The following is a 23,359-nucleotide window of genomic DNA, read 5'->3' as shown; positions in this document are numbered from 1 at the left end:
CTGCTACTCTATGCTTCCTGGGTTATGGATTTGGAAACACAATGGAAGTTCACTAGATGCCCAAGGTTGGATTCCACAGCTTGTATTCGAAGAACCGGGCATATCTTTATGCCAATTACCCGTTGCTGAGGAATGTTTACGCCAATTTGTGGCCAATAATAAACATATAGCGCCAATAGCCTTCCATCCTGAGGCACCTGTTGTTTTTATTTATGTGGCACCATCCTTATTTGCATTCAATCTCATGAATGATACAGTTGAGATGATTGCTGAGATAAAAGGGATAGATCTTGTAGTTGGTGCTGCCTACATGTATTATCCATGCTTTGCCTCATTGGACTGTCTTAAGCATAAAAATTAATCTCGGTGAGTAATTGACCTAATCTCTGGTTTTCGAATCTTACTAATCTCTTCTGCCATTTTTGTTAAATTCTAATTTACTTGAATGTTATACTTAGAGGCTCCGTTTCGTAGGGTGTAACATTTTCAAATGAAATTGGTTTTCCATTGAAAACCTTTTACAATGGAAAATCCATTTCCATTGTTTGGTTTCATGGAAAATAGGACTGAGAGCTCATTGTATTGCTGTCTTGTGGTGTTGTTGGCAGCAATAAATACTGGGAGCTTGAGGTTACTTTGGCTCAATTTGTGAGCAGACCCCTCTGATTTTAATGCTGGAAAACTGTTGAGTGGCAGCGCAAATTCTCCTGAAAGACGATTCACTGACAAGTCCAAGTAGAAGAGGCTTGGCAAAGTACCAAACCAATCTGGAATTCTACCTGTTATCTGATTGTATGACAGGTCCAGAACTCCTAGGCTCTTGATATGCAACAGCCATTCTGGAAATCGCCCTCTGAAGTTGCATCCTCCGAGAGCAAGAACTTGCAGGTTAGTGAATTCAGCTGGCCCTATGAAGCTCTTTTCAGCAGGTAAAGTTTCATCATAGTAATTATTTGATAGGATTAAGGTCTCAAGATTCTTACAACCTAACAGAATTCTGATTGTATCAAAGACGTTAATGAACTTGTTGCCCGAGAGACAGAGGAAAGAAAGAGATTTCAGCTCCACTATGTTGGGAGAAATTTCACCACTTAACCTGTTACTTGCTACACCTATTGCAGTTAGTGACTTGCAAGAGAATAAGCTCTGTGGTAAATTTCCAGTGAAGTTATTGTGCCCGATGTCAAGTATTTGGAGCTGGACAAGTCTTGAGAAATCAAGTGCAGAGGTGTAACCTTGTAGATTATATCCTCGTAAAGTAAGCTTTATGAGTTGTGTGCAGTTCATCAAGGATGCTGGTATTGAACCACTGAAATTGTTGAGGTGAAGAAGCAGTTGCTCTAATTTAGAGAGCTTCGCGATATCCTGAGGTATTTCCCCAGTAAAGTAATTCCCATACAACTCAATAATCTTGAGGTTGGTAAGGCTCAGTATGCCTTGTATAGTTCCACTTATATTGTTTGCAGCCAGTGACAGTACCACAAGTGACTGCAAGCTGTAAATATCACCAGGGAGTTCTCCAGACAGATAATTGCAATCTGCTCGAAAAACTTCAAGGTTGGAGCATCTGCCTAATCCAACAGGAATTTCTCCATTGAAAAAGTTACGAGAGAAATCAAGAGTTTTAAGTAAAGGTGAAGTTTTACATATGGATGAAGGAAAATGACCAGTTAACTCATTGTTGCTAGCATTAAAACTTGTCAGATTCGATCCCAAAGGTAAGGAAGCTGAGAGATTACCTCTCAAACGATTTGAGCTTATGTCAACGATGTCAAGGCTACTTAATGAACTAAAAACTCCTGCAGGGAGAACACCAGTTAGGAAATTATAAGAAATGTTAAGCTGAGAGAGACTTGTAAGGTTCCCTAGCGAAGATGATATGTAGCCTGTCAATTCTCTACCAGGAATCCACAAACGCGTGATCCTGCCATTGTCATCACAACCAATTCCTTCCCAAGAGGAGCAGCAATCAGAGGAAGTGCTCCATTTCAGTGGACCCAAAGGAGATGTAAGAGGTTCAGAAAAGGCGAGAAGGGATTGTTGGTCTTGCAGATTGCAAGCTTCCGTGTACTGATAACAAAAAAGGAAGGAATACCAAAGTATTATGAAGATAAGATGTCTGTTGCTTTGAGATATCTGCATTGTTTGTGATTGTGGGTGTGTTTTTGTATCGTTTCTTTCATGGGATGCCTTGATGATGGAAGTTCAGATTATATGCTTCCGTAGTTACTTTGGGTCAAAGGGTGGACTTGGTTTGCTGGTCAAGTACTCAAGATATATCTCTGAATTTGATGAAAGGGACTATAATTAAACTTAGGGAATTATTTTGTAATTGACTATAACAATATTTTTTATGTGAAGAACTTATGAAGTTTCTGTAATATTTCGTATGAAAATACTACTACTTTCATAAACATTAGACTTATTCCTGTTTTGTGTTACAGTATTATTGTTAGTACTTAGTAGTGTAGTCACATTTTTCAATTATCTACTCTTTGCAGTTTGCAAGAAGTAAGGTTCTATCTTAATCTCAGCGAAGCTAACGTATTAGGATGCTTGTAACTTCTGTTGTTTGAATATACGTACAGCTTATAAGGTTGAGCAATCTAAACAACTGAATACTCTTTTCTCTTATCAACTACTATTGTTTGAATAGGCCATAATCTGTCTACGAGTTCATGTATAACATATGAACATTTCAAGAGCCATAGGGAGTACCAATATCATATAGGCGCGCTGTATCTCATATGATTTAGTGTAATTTAGGATAGAAAAGTAATATACTACGTATTTATGTTTATACCATTGAAAAGAGTATTTTATTTTTATTTTTTTGCAGAAAAGAGAGAGTATTATTTTACAACAATATAATTATAACCTTAAGAATCTTTACAAATTTTTAAATAAATCAAATATCAAAGTTACCCCTAAAATGAGCAATAAAATAAAATAAAAATAAAAATAAAAATAAATAAAAACAACTAATATGAATAAAAGTTACGAAATATTTATGCTTTATTGATAAAAATTACCTTAAAAAATTGTAATAATGACCCTAAATTTGATAAAAAGTGACCCTCAATGTACAGTAAATAATTGTACACAAATGTATACAAAAGTTGGGTGTAAAAGACTAAAATTCCCAAATTACTCCCTTTTTACAAAATATTCCTTCCATACCGTCCACATAAGAAAGTTTGTTGTGTTTTTATTTTTTAAAAAAAATCATTCAACACAAAACCGCTAATTGAACTAGCGATTTTATAAGAATTTGTGCATACAATTGTGGAGATTATTTCACCTAACTACTAAACCGCTAATTGAATTAGCGATTTTATATGTGAATTAGCGGTTTACTAGTAAGTTGTAAAAAAAAAATAATTAATTTAAATGCTGAGTTGGATGGTCTGGGGGGAATTTTTTTGTAAAAAGAATGTAATTTAGGAATTTTTTAATCTTTGAACAATTTTTATGGAAATCACCCACAAAAATTATTCAAGAATCTATAGGTATTTTACAAAGCAAACCTAACAAATTTAATTTTTTTTTTTTTTTTGAAAGAACCTAACAAATTTAAATTATTTACAAAGATTATTCAAATTAACAACTATTATAATTAAAATATTTCCATAAAATTGAAAATTTTTGGGCTAACAAACACTTTATAAATGGGCTTAAAAACCACAACTTAACCCAACCCAACTCCTGTTTTATCCGATTCCAAACGTAAGACGAAATATTATGTTTTTGGGTCTTTTCTCCTATAAATAAAAAATTCTGCAATTATTTCTTTTAATTCCTTATTTAGAGCTCACCTCACTTGTTCTTCAAGAAAACTTTGCAACCACGAGTATTTATACAAAGCGGAGGAGAGAGAAAATCCCTCAACTCAACAATGGCGATTGACCACGAAGATGATCTCAAGGACGAGAAGAATCCCCGTCCTTTAGATGAAGATGATATCGCTCTTCTCAAAACCTATGTAATTCTTAACCCTAATTTACTTTCTTTTTTCTTGCTAGTATTGCCTTCGATTTGTTGGCATTGAAATTATTAGGGTTTATTTTTTTGTTTAATTGGAGTGCTTATGGATTTTAAAATATAATTGATGCTGAATTTTACGGAATTTGAATGATAGGGTTTATGGCTGTCGATTGAAATCTGCGAGTGTCAGATTGTGTGAGAAGTGAAAATTTTATTTCTGCGATCTTCTGTGCTTGTATAATTTGCGATTTTTGATAAATTGTGTTGATAAATGTTTTTATTTTATCAGTTGATTTCATACTGAAGGTAGTGAATAGTGAAAGATGCAATTTTTAGGTTAGTGCTAGGGTTGAAGTATAAGATTGATACTTTAAGTTTTCAGGAACAAAGTGTTAAGATTTTTTGTTATATAATTTATGATCATATAGGGGTTGTAGACTTGTAGTGTGTATGGAACCCGCGATTCGTTTTTTTCTTTGTTTGTTTAAAATTGATGCCTTGTGAAAATATATGTTGAAGTTGTAAAAATCACTTTTTGAATTTTTTGGAGAACACATAATTAAGAAATTTAATATTGGATGCTCAGGGGACCTAGAAGCCTTTCTGAAATCAGGCTCTTTACTAGTGCTTTCTGGCAAATTGTTATAGGCACTGTTGTGTTTTCCTTCCTATGGGCTGTTAATGAATAAAAGATCCTATTTTGCTTTGAATATGGTGATTATGTGTTAATTATTAAGGCATATGTTCCAGTGTAGTTTGAAAGATTTTATTGTATTGTTATTCTCTTGGGGTTAATTTGATCATTTATGCAGGGATTGGGACCTTACTCAGCTAGCATCAAGAAGGCGGAGAAGGAGATTAAGGATATGGCAAAAAAAGTTAATGACTTAATTGGTATGTATGATTATGTATTGATTTACAAGACACTTTCTTGGTTTTTGTGTTATAATTGTTTGAAGTTCGTTGAATTCATCGACTTCATTTTTCCCTCTAAACTAATCAACTTAGAAAAGATTATCTTTTTGTATCATTCTTGTGGGTAAAATACTTGTATAATTTTAATTCCTTAATCTAGAGATAGTTTATAAGTACAAGATAATGTCTCAGTTAGATTATCGTATCCCCTGTTTTGTTGCACTATAGTACTATACACCTTTTCAGATTGTGAAGGCCTGAAGGGTACGCAAAGTTCTTATTTTGTTTTTTGCTTCAAGATGTGTTTTGCAAAATTCTACTTCGTATTAGTTACTGGTATGGATAGTTGATTGAACTACTACTATTGCCCCTTCATTTGCCTCCTGATCTGGATCATTTTATTAATCTGCAGCCAATGTTGAAATGATATTATTAATCTTTGAAGGGTACCGTGTGTTTGCTGGCAAGCTGCCCCTAATTTGAATTTGATTAGCCTTTATGAGTTTGTTTTGGATTAATTGGATATCAGTGGAAGGAGATTTTGCAATTTTTATGTCTTAATGATGTCCAAACAGCTTAGGATATTCCTAAATCTTAATAAGTAAAGCTTATGACAATTCTGTCAACCTTTGGGCCTAATTTACAGAAATTTCCAGTGGACTTGTATTATTTTTATAGTTAAATGGCTTTCAGGGTGCCCTATGCTTGTGAGCATTTCTAATGTTACTCTTGTCTCTGAATGTGACAAATGACGTGTTCATGTTTGTTTACTGATGAGTGTGTGGTTCAGTTACTGTTTGAGCTAAGTTTTGTTGGAGATTGCATTATGCTACATTGCTAGTCTTTCTCATTTGAATTAATGGTCTTTATTTTATAACAGGTATCAAGGAATCTGATACTGGATTGGCAGCTCCTAGCCAGTGGGATCTTGTCTCTGACAAGCAAATGATGCAGGAGGAGCAACCACTCCAGGTACTGTCTATGTGTAGTTTTTCTATAATTTCTTTCCTTTTTTTTACACTTTAAGTTCTGAATACTTATGGTAAATGCCTTTATTGTTGAGCAGGTTGCAAGATGCACCAAGATAATCAATCCGAACACTGAAGATGCAAAGTATGTGATCAATGTGAAGCAAATTGCAAAGGTACTCGAGCTTACCATTTCCATAGTTTCTTTTCCTTCCTTTTTTCTCTCTTTTCTTTTTAGCGCTTTTTCATTTTTTTTTTCATTTTTTATTTTTGGTAAAAACTATGTTATGTTGTGATTATCTTTTTAACCATAGCCTTGCAGTAATTTTTTGTGCTATGTTGCATCTCGTTCGCAGTTGGTGTCAGGCTTTTGGTATTGTTTAGAATGTTCCAAAGAGATGTCTTGTTGTTTGCTGGTGTATTAGTGCAAATTTATTTATTTTAGGAATTGTTTTCTTTCTGGATATATTTGTATGGGTTATACACTTGTACGTAGACGTCTGTATGCATGGTTATTTCCTTTCTGTAATTATGATTTTCTTTCTAATATTTGTTTTTATTTTAAAATTTCAGTTTGTTGTTGGACTGGGAGATAAAGTTTCTCCAACCGATATTGAAGAAGGCATGCGTGTTGGGTATGTCGGTTTTTTCAATTCTTGTTGTAATACTTTGATCAACATTTTAAAATATTTTTTCGCCGTGATGCATCTTACAAAAGTGAATTTGATTGAGGAAAAATTCCACAGTATACCTGGGAAAATGTATTGTTATATGGTTTATGTTTTAAATGTATACGAGTGGTAATTTTCTTTTTTTTACTAGTAGTATACTGGTATGTGCCTATGTGGAGCCTAAAGTTAGGTAACTGGATATCCTAGCTATTCAGAACTTAAGCAGATGAATTATGAGGATTTTTCAATTATTCCTGTTTGATATAAATGTGCCCATGTAGGTCACTATGCAGGCAGAGGCTTTTTTGGGCCTTTTGGCTATTGCTCAATGGTTTTCACTGCTTAACTTAGCCATTTGATTTCCGTGAGTGTTAATGGTTGATGCAGTTTCAAAATTTGGTAGAAATGTATTTTGTGGATTGATTATAAATTGCTTTATCCAAGTTGTTGGAGATGTGATTTGTGTACTGACTTTCAAAATATGATTTCAAAATTTGGGATATTAGGTTTAACCCTGTACTATATTCTATGATCTATTAGATTTACATTTGAATTTGACATGACTAACGCTGCATTTATTGCTTTCAAACTTGAGATGGCTTGTTGTTCTGTGACTTCTCTTCAGCAGATTAGACATGCTATTTTACTTGTTTACTATTTTTTGTTTCCCTGGATTTGATACTTAATATGTTGTCTGATCCTTTTGCTTACATAATTTATATCTTTTATATCATGCTTGTTACAGTGTTGATAGAAACAAATACCAGATCCAGATTCCTTTGCCACCAAAGATTGATCCCAGTGTGACCATGATGACGGTAGAGGAGAAGCCAGATGTGACATATAATGATGTCGGTGGATGCAAAGAGCAAATTGAAAAGATGCGAGAAGTGAGTTTGTTTTGCCCACTTTTGAAGTTTCTGCATAATTAGTGCTTGTTTGGTTCAACTTGGGAAATAAATTCCCACATGAAATAATATACCATGGGAAGTTTCCCTTGCTAATTGCATACAAATTTTTCCAGTGTGTTTGGTTGACATTATGGGAATTAGTATTTCCTAAGAAATAAATTCCTATGCATTGTAGGAATTAACTCACCTAGGCTTGGTGAGTTATTTCCCATGTTGTGTGGGAATTTACATTTCTCTTGGAAATTTCATTTCCTAGGAAATTTCTAACCAAACACAACATATTTTAGTTATTGCCTAGGACTTACCATTTCCAAGGGAAATATCTTCCAACCAAACAAGCACTTAGTATTCTTTGTAAAACAAGAAGAGGCTCGTCTTGTTTCTGAAATCAGGTGTCTTGCTGTTTTTTGAAGTTCTTTTGACATGCAAGTAAACCTCTTTCTATGTTTTGGTTGTAGGTTGTTGAATTACCCATGCTTCACCCAGAGAAATTTGTTAAGCTTGGAATAGATCCTCCCAAGGGAGTCTTATGCTATGGTCCTCCTGGTACTGGAAAAACACTTTTGGCCAGAGCTGTTGCCAATCGAACTGATGCGTGCTTCATTCGTGTTATTGGGAGTGAGCTTGTCCAAAAGTATGTTGGTGAGGGTGCCCGAATGGTTCGTGAGCTATTTCAGGTATGTTTAGAGGTTTTACTGTTCTAGTTTTTTTAAGTACTTCCTTTCCTGTGCTAAGTATATATGATGCTTGTGTGCTCAGATGGCAAGATCAAAGAAGGCATGTATTGTTTTCTTTGATGAAGTTGATGCTATTGGAGGTGCACGTTTTGATGATGGTGTTGGAGGAGACAATGAGGTTCAGCGTACTATGCTTGAAATCGTAAATCAACTTGATGGGTTTGATGCTCGTGGAAACATCAAGGTTCTTATGGCCACAAACAGGTAAACTTTGTTCTTGTAGGGCAAGATGGCATCTCTTTATCATCCTTTCTTTTTTTAGTGATAATTCTCATATTGCTATCTTGTCCCAGACCCGACACTCTTGACCCAGCTCTATTGCGTCCTGGTCGATTAGACAGGAAGGTTGAGTTTGGCCTTCCAGATCTGGAGGGTAGGACACAAATATTCAAGATCCATACCAGGACCATGAACTGTGAAAGGGATATCCGATTTGAGCTTCTTGCCCGCCTTTGCCCAAACTCTACAGGTGACAATCTGAACTTATATGTGCAAATCTCTTTTTGTTTAATGTTTCTAAGCTCCTAAAAGAATTAAAAACCCTAACCCATATAAAGTTGGTTTTTCCTGGAAAAATTGCTGTGTATCATGTCGAGGAAAATGTCAATCTAACAAATACTGTTACAGGTGCTGACATAAGGAGTGTGTGCACTGAAGCTGGAATGTATGCAATTCGAGCTAGGAGGAAGACAGTGACGGAGAAAGATTTCCTTGATGCTGTGAACAAGGTCATTAAGGGTTACCAGAAGTTCAGTGCAACCCCCAAGTATATGGTCTACAATTAAAGAGCAGCTGTTGCTCGAAGAAAAAATCTGCAAAGTTTGAAATCAATGCTTTGGTTGACCATATCTTGTGCTATCGGCTGGACATTCACACTAACTGGCAACCTATGCAACTCAATGACCAATCTTTTACAAAGAAATCTGAATTATTGTATTGGTCAGGAAGTCCCATTTATTTATAAAGCTTTAAAACAAATTTTAGATTTGGCAGACGGTTTTGTAGTTGAATTGAGACTTCTATTGCTAGACTGGTATTCAAGTTTGCTAAAGATTTGTATGGGATTTCTAACCAGTCTTTTGTGTCAGTTAGAAATGGATTTCAACAGATGCTTTGGATCTTGTAATGATATTCTGAAAATTTGTTTCTGAAATGTCATTTTGGACCCTTTGGTCCAGCACCTAGTATGTTATCAGTCTTTTCTGTCTCATTCATGCTCTAAAACTCCATTAAAGTGGTCCTTTTTTGGACCATTAAAAGGATTTCCTTCTAGACAGGATTATGTTGCAAAAAGTGAACTTGTTATGTGTAGTATGCCCTTCGGAGTTGGGTTAAGTAGCAAAGCTTATTCCCTTCGGAGTTGAACAAATTTGGGAAAATCATTGCCCCCAAACTGTCACTCCGTTTGTACTCATGGATCGTCTTTCTTCTGATTAATGATATGCTTTGCGTGTTTTCAAAAAAAAAAAAAAAAATGTGTAGTATGCCCACTATGGCAATATGTAATACTAAATCCCAAGCTTTCAATACATGATATTGGGTTAAGTAGCTTCAGCAAAATGAAAATTTAATCTTCAGATTTATGCTTGCTGTATTAAGTGTTCAGGTCAGATTAAAAGATGTTGAACTATCACATCATAGACTACAAAGTGAGATTGGAACCGACTTTAAACATTTCTTAAACTTATGTAATTAATAATTATTGAACCTTGAAATTATTAATAACATAAATCCAAGATATTTGTTCCAGGTTAGCCTTTTTTGGAACAATACTTGACAATGTCAAGGTGGAAATCATTTTAGTAAACCCCGTTTTAAACATTATACTCAGTAATTCATGAATGAGAGCCTTTCAATAATTCTTGACATGCTGTGTTTTCAACTTCCAAATGTCTGGAAACAGTGACTCATACAATAAAATATCAAAGTACGGACTGATTGATATCATAAATGATGAATATGTAACTGACAAAGAGCTCAACTCCTGGTTCTGAATTGAGTAGGGAGTATGAACCATAGAAATTTTATAATGTGAAAGCATAACTCTGGCAACAACATTTTTTTTTTTTTGAAACAACATAGCTATGCATCTGATACGCAATAGTTAACAGATGGCTTTCATCTTGTCCATTTTTTGTCGAGATATCTGTCATTCCTTGTCCTGGGGTGCTGCATAGTTTGCGTTTCCTTGGCTGCTGAAGAGCCTTTCAGAACAATTGATCCTCAGATTCCTCACCTCAATCTGTGTCAGAAGCTGTATAGTCTTTGAATATATTTAGGCAACATAATACAGTACAGCAGTTTAAAATTCTCTTTAATTAGTGTTTTCAGTTATATTCCTTGAAAAAAATCTCCTGTCTTGAAAGTGCAGAGGTTCATTTCCCCAAGATGTCCATCCAGCCATCATTTCTCTGGCAAACAGCTCGATGCAACGAGCAGGTCTGGGTCCTGGCACATACTCCAGGAGCAAATCTGACAATGGCAAGAACAAACTAAATCACACGTTCATTCACAACTCACAAGTAATCCATATATTATCAAGACAATGAAGAGCCAGAATGAGAGGATGGGTGAGTCTTTTTGTTACGGGGAAGCTTATTTGTGTCAAAGCAGCTCATCTGATATTTCTACAAAAAGGGTTAGCGAAGAGTTTTTGGCTGAAACTATTGAGGGAATAGAAATATCTGATGACCAGCAAACTCAAAAGTCTACTTTTCAAGGAGCATTGAATCTATTTATAAATATATATAGTTGAATAGCTTATGTCTTCAACCAATAAAATGTTACCGAGAAGATTCTCTGTACTAGCTGCAAAGAGGAGGATGAATATACCTCCTACCGGGGGTTTTCTTGAGTAGTCCCCTGGAATGGTCATCACTACTTGATCTTTTAAAGACTTTCCTGTGGCTGTTAGCTCAGAATCTGTTACCTGCATTACATTCTTTAGATATTTTATGTATCAAATCAATATAAGTTAAAGTTACAGAAAAACCTACAGGTTTTCCAGTGTATCCAAGTAGAAGGCATTCATAAGGCCGGTGATGAAAGAGGTCTAGGTCACAAATCAAAGATCCATCAGCTTTTACCTGCAAAATCAAACACAATTTTACATGCACATAATTTCCAGCATGAAGTAGCATCTATAAGACTTCCAGTTCTTAATGAAAAAGTCGTGTAAATCTAGAAAGTAGCGTCCCTACCTAACCTTTTATTATTTTTCTTTTACTGTTATAGAGTACAAATGGAAATATCAATAGTATGACGTACTTTTAACCAATATAATGTAGCTGCATAGCTGACTCCCCATGCAGGAAACAGTTCATTTTCAACAAACTTCCGCAATTTCTCCCTGTTTGTCACCCATAAAGCTACAAGTGCTCCACTTGTATAGGTAAGTTGCTTAATCGGAAGTGACAAAAAGTGCCGGTTTGGCAAAGTAGGGTACCTAACAAAGAGCCATAATGATTCACTTAGCTGAGGATAATATTGGGAAATAAGGGGTTCGAATTTGAGACTTGAGTCATAATAATTGTACTGACTGATGTAAAAAAAATAGATAGCTCATTGAATCAATTATCACCATTATAAGTTTTCTTAGATGAACCCCCTAGAGTAAGGCTTCAACTAGCAGGGAAAAAGGTTTCTTAGGTTCTTTTAACAAGCATTCATAGAATAGTGCAGTAGCAAAAAGTAAAATAAAATTATCAGCAGTACATACTTTGACTTTTGATATGCACTCCTGTTTTCCCATGGTGGATCAACCATTATAAAATTAAACCCACATTCTGAATTAGCTGCAATGATAAGAATACACATCTCAGTCCAAAATTTTAGACTAGCAGACAGAGACTAACTGGCTAACTATCTACATCAATGATAAAGAATAAGGCACAGATACAAACAAGTGTGATAAACTTAGAGATTGAGTGATAAGCTTTTAGGTACGACTTACAAGTTGCATCATTACCTCTGCTTACTAAGTGAGAAAAGTACAGACTAGTTTATGAAAATAGCTTAATGAAGGACCCTAATGAACCAATATTTGGTAGCCTAGAACAAGATGCATGAAGGAGCAATGTGCTGTGAAGAAATACCATAACCATTACCGGGAACTAAGGTGTGAATCTGCTCCAGTTCAGACTATGACATGGACATAAGAAAAATAAAAAAAAACAAAGGTTGTGTAAGAAATAAGAAAAGTGATTGTGATGCTTAAGGTAAAGTCCAAAGAAAGCTAAGTTGCATTTTTTACGATAGCAATTACTAAAGAGCTATGGATTATCACAAACCAATAAGCAAAGGCAAACAGCATACCATGTAGAAGCAGCTATCTTTTGGTAAAATGTATTGACTTGTCTGAAATTCTGCCACCATGTCATAGTTTGTCTCATTTGAGACTAAGTTATTGAATAATGGGAGTAACCTTTGATTAACATGCTGAGTATCAAGGGAACCTGTATGTCCAACAAAGAATGAAAGCCTAAGAATCATCATAATTATTGTATACATTGATGAATGATAGAGATAGAAGCATAATGACAAATGGAACTGAAAAGTAATGAATTGGGTGTCCTCAAATAATAATACGAAACAAGGGAGCAAAATGGATTAAAACATTTTTGTAATTAAGATAGTACACAGTGAAACAATGTTGAGGACTTGAGGTTAACATGACTAGTAGCAAGGAACTTATTTTCCTACACTTTCATATGGTAATGAAGGCTTAGATGATTACTTTATGTACTAAAATACTAGAAAAGGCACATTTGCAGTTTACTCCCCTTAACTACAAGCCAATTCATCGAAACTCGTAAGCACGACAATGAATATATTAGTGAACCGATAACGTTATTGGAACGGGTACCCGTCCCATGCTCTCCCCTAAGATTCATATCTTCATTTGCAACAAATTCTTTTCACCTCTAAAAAGACAACAAAACAACAATAATCCTACACAAAAGAGAAATCTTCAAAATCCAAACATTAGAAAGCTTGAAACCAATAGCAACACAACAAACAAACCTAGACGAAGTAAATATCGCGAAATGAACAGAAACTAACCTCCATTTATTTGGACCTGTGTGTTAGCTTGAGTATAATCAAGAGCAATTTCATACAAGGGAGCTTGCCAAACTTTTCCAAGCTCAATAAACGAAACTTCTTCTTCTTCATTAATTCCACCAGAATTCAAATCAACACAACGTTCCCAACCCTCAATTTCACAATTAAGCTCGCAAATTACATCTAACAGCTCCTTAGCTCTAAGCAATTCTTCATGTGCTTTTACTAATAAAGGCCTAATTTCCTTCAAACAAATCAAAAAAAAAAAAAAAAAAAACAAAAAAACAAAAATCAAAAATTGCACAAAATTAACAACAAATTAAGTAAAACATAAACCTAAAAAATTAAATTGAAATTGTACCTGGTGTCGTTGATCGGCTAGTAATTCCTTCTCATTAAGAGGATAACATTGCTGAATTTTCTTCTTCTTTTGATTTCGTTTTCTCTTTCCACAACTTGCAGAAACCCTAAAATTATCTCCATTTTCTGATTTGTGTTCTTGATTTGGTAGTTCATCAATGGTGAAATTGGAAGTAAAGAAGCGAGAGTAATAGGAAGAAGGGGAAACCCTAAATTGGGTGTAGTTACGATTGAGTATTCGAACAGGATCAATGAAGAATGTGAGTGAATTAGGGATTTTACAAATGCCAGATTCATGTAGCTCTGTTAGAAGCTGCTTCTTCTCAATACCCGCCATTTTTGCTCTGCTACTCGTCTTTGCCCATACTTTGTGTTTATAGTTTTGTCTTGAAGTTCACTTCTATTTTTGGGTTTATTTTATCTTGTTGAAATTTTATTGGAACTTATTTGTGGAAAAAAAAAAAAAAAAAAACTTTGTCTTGATTAAAAATTATCTGAAAATGTTTGTGGTGTATAATGTGAAATGAACACATTTTGTTTTAAATTTAACTCGATTAAACTTATCCCATTTAATCTTAAATTAGTCAATAAAAGACGAATAAGCACTTATAGAACAAAGGGTTCATCTCATGTTCGATTACATATGATGATACGAGTAATAAACAATGATGTCTTTGTAAATTTTTGGGAGCTTTTTGAATGAGTAATAAACAATGATAGTCCGTCTTTGTTTTTTCAGCTTTGAATTAGTATCGATTAGACCTTTTGCGCGGTGGCAAGGGTCATATTTGAGTCTTTTCAATTAGCTTAGGTAAGTTTGTTTCTTAAATAATTCAAGTCATTATTTGGTCAAGTTTTACAAGTACAATTCCATAATGTAACACGGACAGTCGGAATTGGGTCAGTTTTGTCAAGTTAATGTTTCTGAATTCTGAAGCGTAAGATGTTGATTAGCTGAAGTTAGGATCCTTCTATGAAATTGTTCTTTGTTGCAACATTTCTGAACTTGTTTGACAAAATTGAGAATTTTCAACTCTCGATGTGATATACAATTTTTTTCCCTACCATCTCAGGGGAACTAGGGAAGGAACCAGAATACAAGCCCATGCGATAGATGCACCACATGAAAACATGAAGTATTAATCTTTTTTCACCTTCAATACATTATATCATACAATAAGGTGATACCGAAAATGAACATATATAAAAGAAAATGAAAAGAAAAGAATGAATGACAGCATTCGTACCCTGAACTGAAACTTTAGTGAATGCAGAAGAAACCAGGTGGTGGAGGAGAAAAATTATGAGGTGAAGGAGAAATAAATAACTTTACTTTGGTCAGGCGGAGGATCAAATGAACAAAATTATTATACAACCATTTAATTAACACTATCATTTGTGTCTGTGCTTTCTGATTGTCGACCAGCATTTCCAACAGTTCTTTTGCTCATGTTTGCTCGCTGAACCAATCGAACCAAAGCTTGCACCACCTCTGACATTGGTGGTCGGAACTCGGGCTCAGGCTGTTCACAAAAGCATGTTTCAGTATGTTTTAGACACAAACCTAGCAGAACCTAGATATGAATAGAATACTGCGCAGAAAAAACAAGTATCTAAATGGAAACCTACATCTCAAGTTTCAGAAAGTAAAAGCTTACAACACTCCACAATTCATAGGTGAGTAAAGGCTCTAAGGATCTAATGGATAACTGGACGAGTTGATGAAAGATCATAAGCTGGAGGTTACAACACTGGGTTGGGTAGTTTTACATGCAACATACCATATTTCCATGTAGACACTTACTGCAAGTCTATGACGCACCTACACTGCTACACAAGTACCCACAGTTCACAAAGCATGCATTTTTGTTCTTTGACCTTTATTACCACTTATCACCACCTCTAGAGATGCGATTGAGCGGTACTGATTACTGAATTAAAGAAGGAAATCATATACTTGGAGGTGGACATACATCTCCCAAGACATCCAATTGGAAATAGTGTGCAAACATACACAACATTAATTTACCAAAAGGGTTGTAACATTCTTCTATACTAAACTGATGGACCTGGTTGTGGTGATTCAATAATTAGCTAGTATTATGAGATTCTCTTATTCGTCTAAATGATATCTTCAGTGCACAAGACCACACATACAACCAAACAATATACGAGGTGCTAGGCCATTAATTCACTCCACAAAGTTTCAGGTTTTTGCCGGGATCAGCATATAAGTTAACAGCATGTAATTTTGCACCTGCCAAGTAAAGCAAAACCAAGAAAAGGCAGTCAACAATACCTGAACACAAAGGGCAATGACATCAGCAAATCGCGACAAAGATTTCACAGGGTAGAGGCCTTCTAGAGCAGGATCGACCATTTTAGTCAAAGCATCAATGTCATGAAGCTGAGGTGTAGCCCACCGAACCAACGATTGCTCAGCCCTTGGCAACGAGCTGAATACAAAATAGATTTATTCAGAAAATCACCCTATTAAATCCTGGCTGTGTCCTCATTCTGTACTGATGACACAACATTACCTATCAAATGGTTTCCGTCCACTGAGAAGCTCTAACATAACCACGCCAAAACTGTAGACATCACTCTTCAAAGTATACTGACCAGAATCAGCAACTTCAGGAGCACAAGCATTATGGTTAATCGCCTGCATAAACAGCAAGAGGATATCAAAAGAAAGAGCGTTAATCTTTGAGCACGTTATGAGACTTAGTTGTCAGCAATGAATTATTTGCAAGAAAATCAGGATCATTATCAGAAAAAAGAGAGGGGGGGGGGGGGACACCTTACAAACACAAAGCATCAATGACTGAAAATTCCTCAGTTACAATATCACCAAAAAGGAAAAGGGGGTAAGAAATGAAGAAAATAGCATAAAGTTTGATCAAATGTTAAGATAATTTCTTAAACAGTGATCATTTAGTGCTTTTCTCCTTTTCCTCTTCATTCTCTTCCTTTTATGGTGTTACAGAGTGGACCTTTCAGTCTTCTCTAACTTTAAGATACTATGATTGCATATCCAACAAAAGACATTGTCATATGACTACCATAAATGTAGGGCATGCCTCATTCAAGCACAAGAACTTAAGAGTATATATTGAAAGTTTACCTGGTTTGCGTTCGGAAGGAGGTTTGCCAACCCACAATCAGAAAGATGAGGATTTAGCTCCACATCAAGTAATATGTTCTCTGATTTAAAGTTTTGATGAACAACAGATGGAGAGCAAACTTCATGTAGGTACCTGGCAATGATTGGGGAATATATGTTAACGTGAATAGAGTTGAGTAAACAAATAAAGTTACACATACTAAGTCACAAGGCTGACTTACTCAAGAGCACGTGCGCTCCCTAAAGCAATTTTGACACGAGTATTCCATGTCAATGGTTTACTGTACTCATCATCAAGATGTAAGAAGTCATTCAATGAGCCATTCTTGTGGAATTCATAAATTAGCAAGTGTTGGCCATGTTCAGAACAATAGCCAACAAGCTCAGTTACATTTGGATGATGTAATTTGGAAATGCTTGCAACAATTTCGGTGAAATCTTCAGGATGGTTAGCTAGAACAGATGAGTCAATCTTTTTCACAGCAAGAACCTATCAAAACAACATATTTACCAACTATGAGCAACTTTAATCATCATAAAGGCTTCAAACTAGCACACAATGACTTGTCACAAACTAACAGCAGTTTAATGACACTGAACGTGAAGGTTGCCAAACAACATAGGTACAATTCACATGTAAAAAATGATGAAAAATTCCGAATGTATGCCCCTTTCACCGGTCCAAGCATTAGGCCAGTCATTTCATGAAATTTTTCTGTAAGTTAAAAATTTATGTTTTTTCTTCTAGTGCACCAGACCAAATTTTTGTCAATAAATTTACAGCACTATCTTATATACAAGGGCTGAAACACACCACCCAAATCAGGAACAGCAATAGTAGAGTTTCTTCCATTGGCAGACTTCCCGTCATTTGAGGAACAAATAGTGGAGAATAAAAAAATAAAAATTAAAAGCATTCAAGGGCACACACCTTTCCATCATCAAATTGAGCACGATATACACGTCCAATAGACCCCTCTCCAATAAGATTTTCAACGCTGAAACTTCCAGTAGCCATCTGCAGGTCTGCTATAGAATATGATTTTACATTTTCGGGCACTGGTGTAGGAATTTTGGTGACTATAGGGCGAACAGGTTTATTTGATAAGTCTTCATCATCAAATGATTTGTTGCGATCCAATGGAGGTGGTTTTAGAACAACTGCGGGAACTGTGTCAAGCGTGGTTGTGTTGATTGAGGATGAAGAATGAACTGACTTCAATTCCATATATTCAGGTTTACCTGATGAATTAGCGTTCCAAACAGCTTGAAAGGTTCAGGAAATTAAGGAGCATAAGGCAAGTTGATACAGAAAACATAAATAGCAAAAGCAATCTCAAAACACGATGCAGACATGCTTGGATAATATAACTGCAATGATTTCATTTTCATTGATTAACTTCAGTTTTGCCTTTAGGATGAATTTCTAGCATTGCAAATGACTCCATTTCTTATCTTCATCAAATTCATTCCGCTTTGGAAGTGCCACAAGTCAATGAAGCCTCCATGTGCTATACGGACACTAGAAGATTGGGCTTATAAATTTTGGATTATGTTTACAGCTCCTATGTGTATAACCTGGACTCTTGAGACTTGCTGTTTCTGGGACATGTTGGGTTTATGTGCTTAAGCCAGGTGATATTTAGTTATATATAAATTTAAAATGTTAGCTAAGGGACGCCAATGTACAAAGCTTGGACCACACACTGGCAAAAGACTGCTTTTTTAGGTTTAGTTATCTTCATTCCTATGGGTGGGGTCTTGAGGTTTCAACTCATAATGAACTTATCCACAAGGATAGTGACATATGCTAAAAGGGGTGGATATGCCATATAAACATCCTCAATATCTTTTAAGGTTTATCGAGTACTTTTTTATGGCAAGAAATTACATAGTTCCAGATGATAAAAGAACCTAAAATTATATATGTTTCTCTCACTGAAGCAAGGTCCATTAAGAGAGGAAAAAGAGCCAAAATAAGAGTGAATTACCTTCCACGTCATTCGAAGCAGGAGCAACAAAAGGCTTATGTATGTCTACCTTCTCTACGTCAGGGGATGGCCTCCGTATTCTTCTCTTAAATAATATAAATCCTACTATTGCTACAACTACGACAATAGCCAAAATAATTCCAACTATGGCACCAGGACCGATACCAGATTTTCCATCCCCAGAACTCAAACTATCTGACGATTTTCCATGATTCCCAGATTTGTGATGATTGGCATGTGATCCAGGTGGAGCTGGGGGTGCTGGCCCAGAGCTCCATGAGTTACCATCTTTCCTGTGAGGGAATAAAACTCCACTTAGTTTAAAAGAACCACAAAAGTTCCACTTAGTTTAAAAAGACCACAAACACAGATTAGGTATCCATCAACTCTTACTGTATATTAATATTTTGTAACTGCCTTGGAACCCAGCCAGTGAAATGGTTATTCGCAATATTCCTATAAAAAACGAGAAATAAAATATCAAGATATATGTATTGGTAATTCTACTACTTAAATTATTTTCATACACAAGTATACTAACAAATTCTCCAGAGGTAGATCTCCTAGGACATCAATTGTGCCTGTGAACTGGTTATTTTGCACATTCCTGCATTACAGTAGCAAGTTAATCAATCATATTACATATAAAGAACACGTGTATACAGTTTAGCACTGTCCACAAAGGCAAGTAAATTGAGAAGTAATACAGAAAGGCAGAAAGCTAAATAGAAGAGGCACTAACAAGGTTTTCAAATTTGTCAAGGAGCTCATTGTTTGTGGAAGATCACCTGTGAGAGCATTGTTCGCGAGATTTCTGAAATAGAAAATAATAAATATTTAGTGAGCTATCATCTACAAGGTTCTGTTTCAATAAGATTTGTAACAGCCGAAGTATTCAAGTAGTTTTGCCAGCAGATTAGATTGGCTTCTATATTTGATCTTCGGAAATACAAAAGAATGGAAAGGATCATTCATAAAGCTAACTGAAACTACTTGAACTCCGAAAAGTAATAGATCATGCAAGTAAAAGAAGTCAATTCACAACATTGACTATTATTTCACAATGTAAATTATCTTTTCAGCCCATAAATACAAATAGATGTATTTGCAAATATATATAGTTAGCAAAAGGATAGAGAGGATTACTCACATATTGGAGAGTGAAGTAAGCTGTGAAAAGTCTACATTCAGCTGTCCATTAAATTGATTTTGGCTGAGGTCTCTATTCTCATTCACAGAAACGAACCTTAGTCAGGTCTGTCGTAGAATATGACATCAAGTAGAAATATTGGTCAAAGGGCGAGCAACTTACAGATGCACCAAAGGTTTCATAGTTGAAATTGAATAAGGTACTGCACCGTTGAAATTGCAACCAGCAAGGTTTCTGCACAAAAAACAATAGCCTAAGAACCGTCTGGAACTCCAGTAAGCAAGAAAGCCAAAAATCGAGATAGGAAAACAACTGCAGTTTCTGTAACAACATTCACTTCTCAAAAGAGTTGAAACAATGGAAGGCAAAAGTGCTTACAGTCGTTGCAAATTTGGAGGAAGGTTATAAGGTACCGTGCCTCCAAAATTATTATGGCTTATATCACTGCAAACATTATCACAAAATCATGAGACAATGTACATAAGATACAGGAGATATTAGAATAAAACTGCAAAAAAATATAACTGTATTACAAGTCAGTCAAAGATGTCAAACTCATAAGCTGAAAACCTATTGACCCAGTAAGTCCAAGATTTGGTATTTTTCTGCACAAAGAATTGTATAATACCAGAATTAGAACACACAAGCTTTTACAGATGATTAAACATTGCAATAACAGCAATACAATGCATAAAACCGACTCTTACATTTGTGTTACCCTTGAGCCTGAGCATGTAACACCCTTCCATGACTGACCACATGGATCACCACCACTAGCAGTCCATCCCGTAAGCTGTGGAGGCGAATTCATGCTGCTAAACATGACATTAAGTGCAGAAGCTGCAAATTGAAGAGAGAATCAACATCACATATATGTCTTAATCAATAAGAACTGGCAAAAACTCCCCACTTGGTTTTTCATTTAATCCATCATATTGATCACATTGATCAACTTTCAGCAATTTTAGTCAGACTTAGTCAAGCAGAAAATCTAATAACTTTTATTTCTGAAATCAATAACACCATCAAGATCGTCCTGACAACCATCGTTACTCTAATTATCCTTATTTGCACAAGCTCAGAACAATGCCTCTAAACAAGCCAGTTGTGATGAAGTAGGGAAAATATAGCTGCATTCATAACAACCACCATGGCCCGTTTCGTAGGTGGTAATACACAGCGACAACAGAGATGATTCCATGGGTTAATTGCATATGAACTATAACTTTATTAGCACATATACAAAAAATTATTCTGATTACCACCTTCCACCGACGAAACGAACCATACATGTACTAGAATGCTGCACTAGGCAAATTGGCACAAAAGATCTATGAGAAACTCAATTGTCCACACCCCAGAAAACCCCATTGATTAGCAAGAATATCATCATGATCATCAGCATATGAAAACCCTTTGACCAATAATTTCAGTAACCGAAATACAGAAAAATTCTTTTTTTTTTTTAAAAAAAAAAAAAAAAAAAAGAGAGAGAGAAACCAAATTCATTGTAAGCTTGCCAGCTTGGATAAACAAGATCACTATACTCGTTGTAGCAATCAGTGTCATCAATCATCAGCATTCCATCAAAATTACCACCTCAAAAAATTTAAAAATGAAATAAAAAATAAACCCAGAAAATCCCAATGCAAAAATCAAGCCAATATGACAAACATCAGCAAGCATAAACCACATCTTTAATCAAAACCCCCCAAAAAAAAGAATAAAATAATCAATCTTTACAATTAAATCCCACAAAAAAAAATTAAAAAGTGCAAAAAAATAGAATGTCAGCAGCTAAAATCGATTAAAATTTCAAAACCCAGAAACCAATTCAATCTAAAAATCAAAAATAACAGCAACCCAGATGAACAAAACAAGTAAAAAAGCAGATAAAATCAAAATTAGCTCAAAAACAAAAAAGAACTAACCATCAGATTGATCTGTGTCACCATTAATGAAGCTTGGACTAAACACCAAAATGCTGATAATCAGGAGCCTCCAAAGCTCCATCATCATCTCTCAATTATTTTCTCTCTCTAACTTTCTCTCTCCAAATTTTCTCTCTCCAAAAATTCTCTCTCTATCCACCTCTTTCTTCCCTTCCAGTGAAGACTAAACAGACAGACAGTGATGCCCTGCTCTATTTTTAATTTCTATTTTTTTTAATTAATTGAATGATTAAATAATAAATCTAATTTCTTGGGTATAATTCCATAATTTGTTTACTAATTAAAATTTGGAGTAATTTTCGTTGTAATTTCTGACCGACGAATTGAACAGTAAACAAGAAGAGAACAGTTCTCTAAATTTTGCCCGTGTATATGTAAAGCTGGCAGGCACGATAGACTAGAAGAATCCCAAGCCACAGAAAGTACCCGCATTTTTATTCATTTTTTTTATATATATATGGAATTTTGTCAAAATTACCTAAAAATTAAAATAATTTGGGTAATGTTATACATAGCCTAAGGTTATATATAAGCATTAAAAACACTCTTGGAAATTGCATAAAATTATAAATTCATGACAAAAACATGCGTAGATCAATGTTTTTTGGTGTTCCATCCGGTTCACCCTTTAGGCTAATCCGATTCGGGATCAGTTCTGGGTGGTTAGGTTCCAGTCGCCTCCCAATTATTGTTGCGGGGCATCTAACACGGGTCCTCCCTACCAAGTGTAGTCCCAATCACCACTCCACCAACAACCAATTGGTACACGCGTAGATCATAGTGTGAATTTATCATGATTTTCTAAATTTAAACAATTTTTAAGAATATTTTTAATGCTTATATGTAGCCCTAGTTACTATCTATACATTTTTTTTTTCAAATTTTTCATTGTTCTGTTCTAGGGGTTGGATTTTAGTGAATTTTGTTTGTTTCTTTTCTTGGAATTCTGACTTTGAAAGTGGTAATTTTGTAATGCCTTTTGCTCTCGAAAAGATTTTGACACTACCTAAATTTATTCTGGACAATTTACTGGACTTTGTGAACATAGTAATGACAATTGTGATTTAGAAAATTATTTTTGTGAAATTGTTGTTTGATTAATTTGTTCTGTATAGGACACAATTTACTCATAATTTGTATTTGTAAATTACTCTATTAGTTCCATAAAGATTGTTATGAAATACATTTTATGTTATGTGACAATTAATGTATATATATTTGAGCTAATATATGTCTAGTTATTATTATGAAAAGATAATATTTCAAAAATATATTGAGTTATACGAATAACTATTTATTACGAGTAAGTTGTAGTAAGAATTTTTTTTCCTTACATGTATTCATGTATATATACTTGTATTGTAGATTAGAGGTATGTTCTGATTTACTAAATTGAACTGAACTGAACTGATTGAAGCTTAACTAAACCGAATTGTTTATGAGAGAAGGATATTAGGAACTAAATTGAACTGAATTAATTGGAGCTGAGCTGAACTGAAGAGAACATGCCCGTATTGGTCAAAATGATATTT

General features: G+C 35.0%; 4 protein-coding genes across 6 annotated transcripts; 1 reads left to right on the top strand and 3 right to left on the bottom strand.

The window, feature by feature from the left end:
• Window positions 1-486: 486 nt before the first annotated feature.
• Window positions 487-2,142, bottom strand: LOC110726628 (receptor-like protein 2). Its single transcript, XM_021906100.1, has one exon. The coding sequence runs from the start codon at window positions 2,140-2,142 to the stop codon at window positions 487-489; it is 1,656 nt and encodes a 551-aa protein (XP_021761792.1).
• A 1,650-nt stretch (window positions 2,143-3,792) lies between these two features.
• LOC110726691 (26S proteasome regulatory subunit 7) lies at window positions 3,793-9,384 on the top strand. The gene is made up of 10 exons (XM_021906163.1): window positions 3,793-3,982; window positions 4,797-4,878; window positions 5,780-5,871; window positions 5,966-6,043; window positions 6,441-6,502; window positions 7,284-7,428; window positions 7,908-8,126; window positions 8,209-8,390; window positions 8,480-8,655; window positions 8,814-9,384. Exons 1-10 carry the CDS (start codon window positions 3,896-3,898, stop codon window positions 8,969-8,971), a joined length of 1,281 nt encoding a protein of 426 aa, XP_021761855.1. The 5' UTR covers window positions 3,793-3,895; the 3' UTR covers window positions 8,972-9,384.
• Window positions 9,385-10,096: 712 nt separating this feature from the next.
• LOC110726690 (methyltransferase-like protein 2) lies at window positions 10,097-14,029 on the bottom strand. Of its 3 annotated transcripts, none has more exons than XM_021906161.1 (9): window positions 13,609-14,029; window positions 13,248-13,491; window positions 12,501-12,640; window positions 12,293-12,326; window positions 11,905-11,980; window positions 11,454-11,631; window positions 11,183-11,272; window positions 11,019-11,127; window positions 10,097-10,658 (listed from the first exon to the last, which is right to left on the bottom strand). In XM_021906161.1, the coding sequence occupies exons 1-9, from the start codon at window positions 13,942-13,944 to the stop codon at window positions 10,501-10,503; spliced, it is 1,365 nt and encodes a 454-aa protein (XP_021761853.1). In that variant the 5' UTR covers window positions 13,945-14,029; the 3' UTR covers window positions 10,097-10,500. The 3 variants fall into 3 exon arrangements, 2 of the variants coding, with proteins under 2 accessions (XP_021761853.1, XP_021761854.1); XM_021906162.1 differs by having other exon boundaries at window positions 11,019-11,115; window positions 13,609-14,028; XR_002512394.1 differs by having other exon boundaries at window positions 10,522-10,658; window positions 11,019-11,108.
• A 604-nt stretch (window positions 14,030-14,633) lies between these two features.
• LOC110726689 (protein STRUBBELIG-RECEPTOR FAMILY 7-like) lies at window positions 14,634-22,214 on the bottom strand. The gene is made up of 16 exons (XM_021906160.1): window positions 21,807-22,214; window positions 20,583-20,715; window positions 20,409-20,480; window positions 20,254-20,319; window positions 20,038-20,109; window positions 19,876-19,947; window positions 19,468-19,539; window positions 19,267-19,332; window positions 19,119-19,181; window positions 18,726-19,018; window positions 17,666-17,976; window positions 16,956-17,224; window positions 16,735-16,867; window positions 16,148-16,272; window positions 15,907-16,063; window positions 14,634-15,130 (listed from the first exon to the last, which is right to left on the bottom strand). The coding sequence occupies exons 1-16, from the start codon at window positions 21,892-21,894 to the stop codon at window positions 14,987-14,989; spliced, it is 2,136 nt and encodes a 711-aa protein (XP_021761852.1). The 5' UTR covers window positions 21,895-22,214; the 3' UTR covers window positions 14,634-14,986.
• Window positions 22,215-23,359: the final 1,145 nt, after the last annotated feature.

Source organism: Chenopodium quinoa, unplaced genomic scaffold, assembly GCF_001683475.1.
Source record: "Chenopodium quinoa cultivar QQ74 unplaced genomic scaffold, ASM168347v1, whole genome shotgun sequence".
NCBI lineage: Eukaryota > Viridiplantae > Streptophyta > Magnoliopsida > Caryophyllales > Amaranthaceae > Chenopodium > Chenopodium quinoa.
This window is presented reverse-complemented; position numbering and strand designations above follow the sequence as displayed.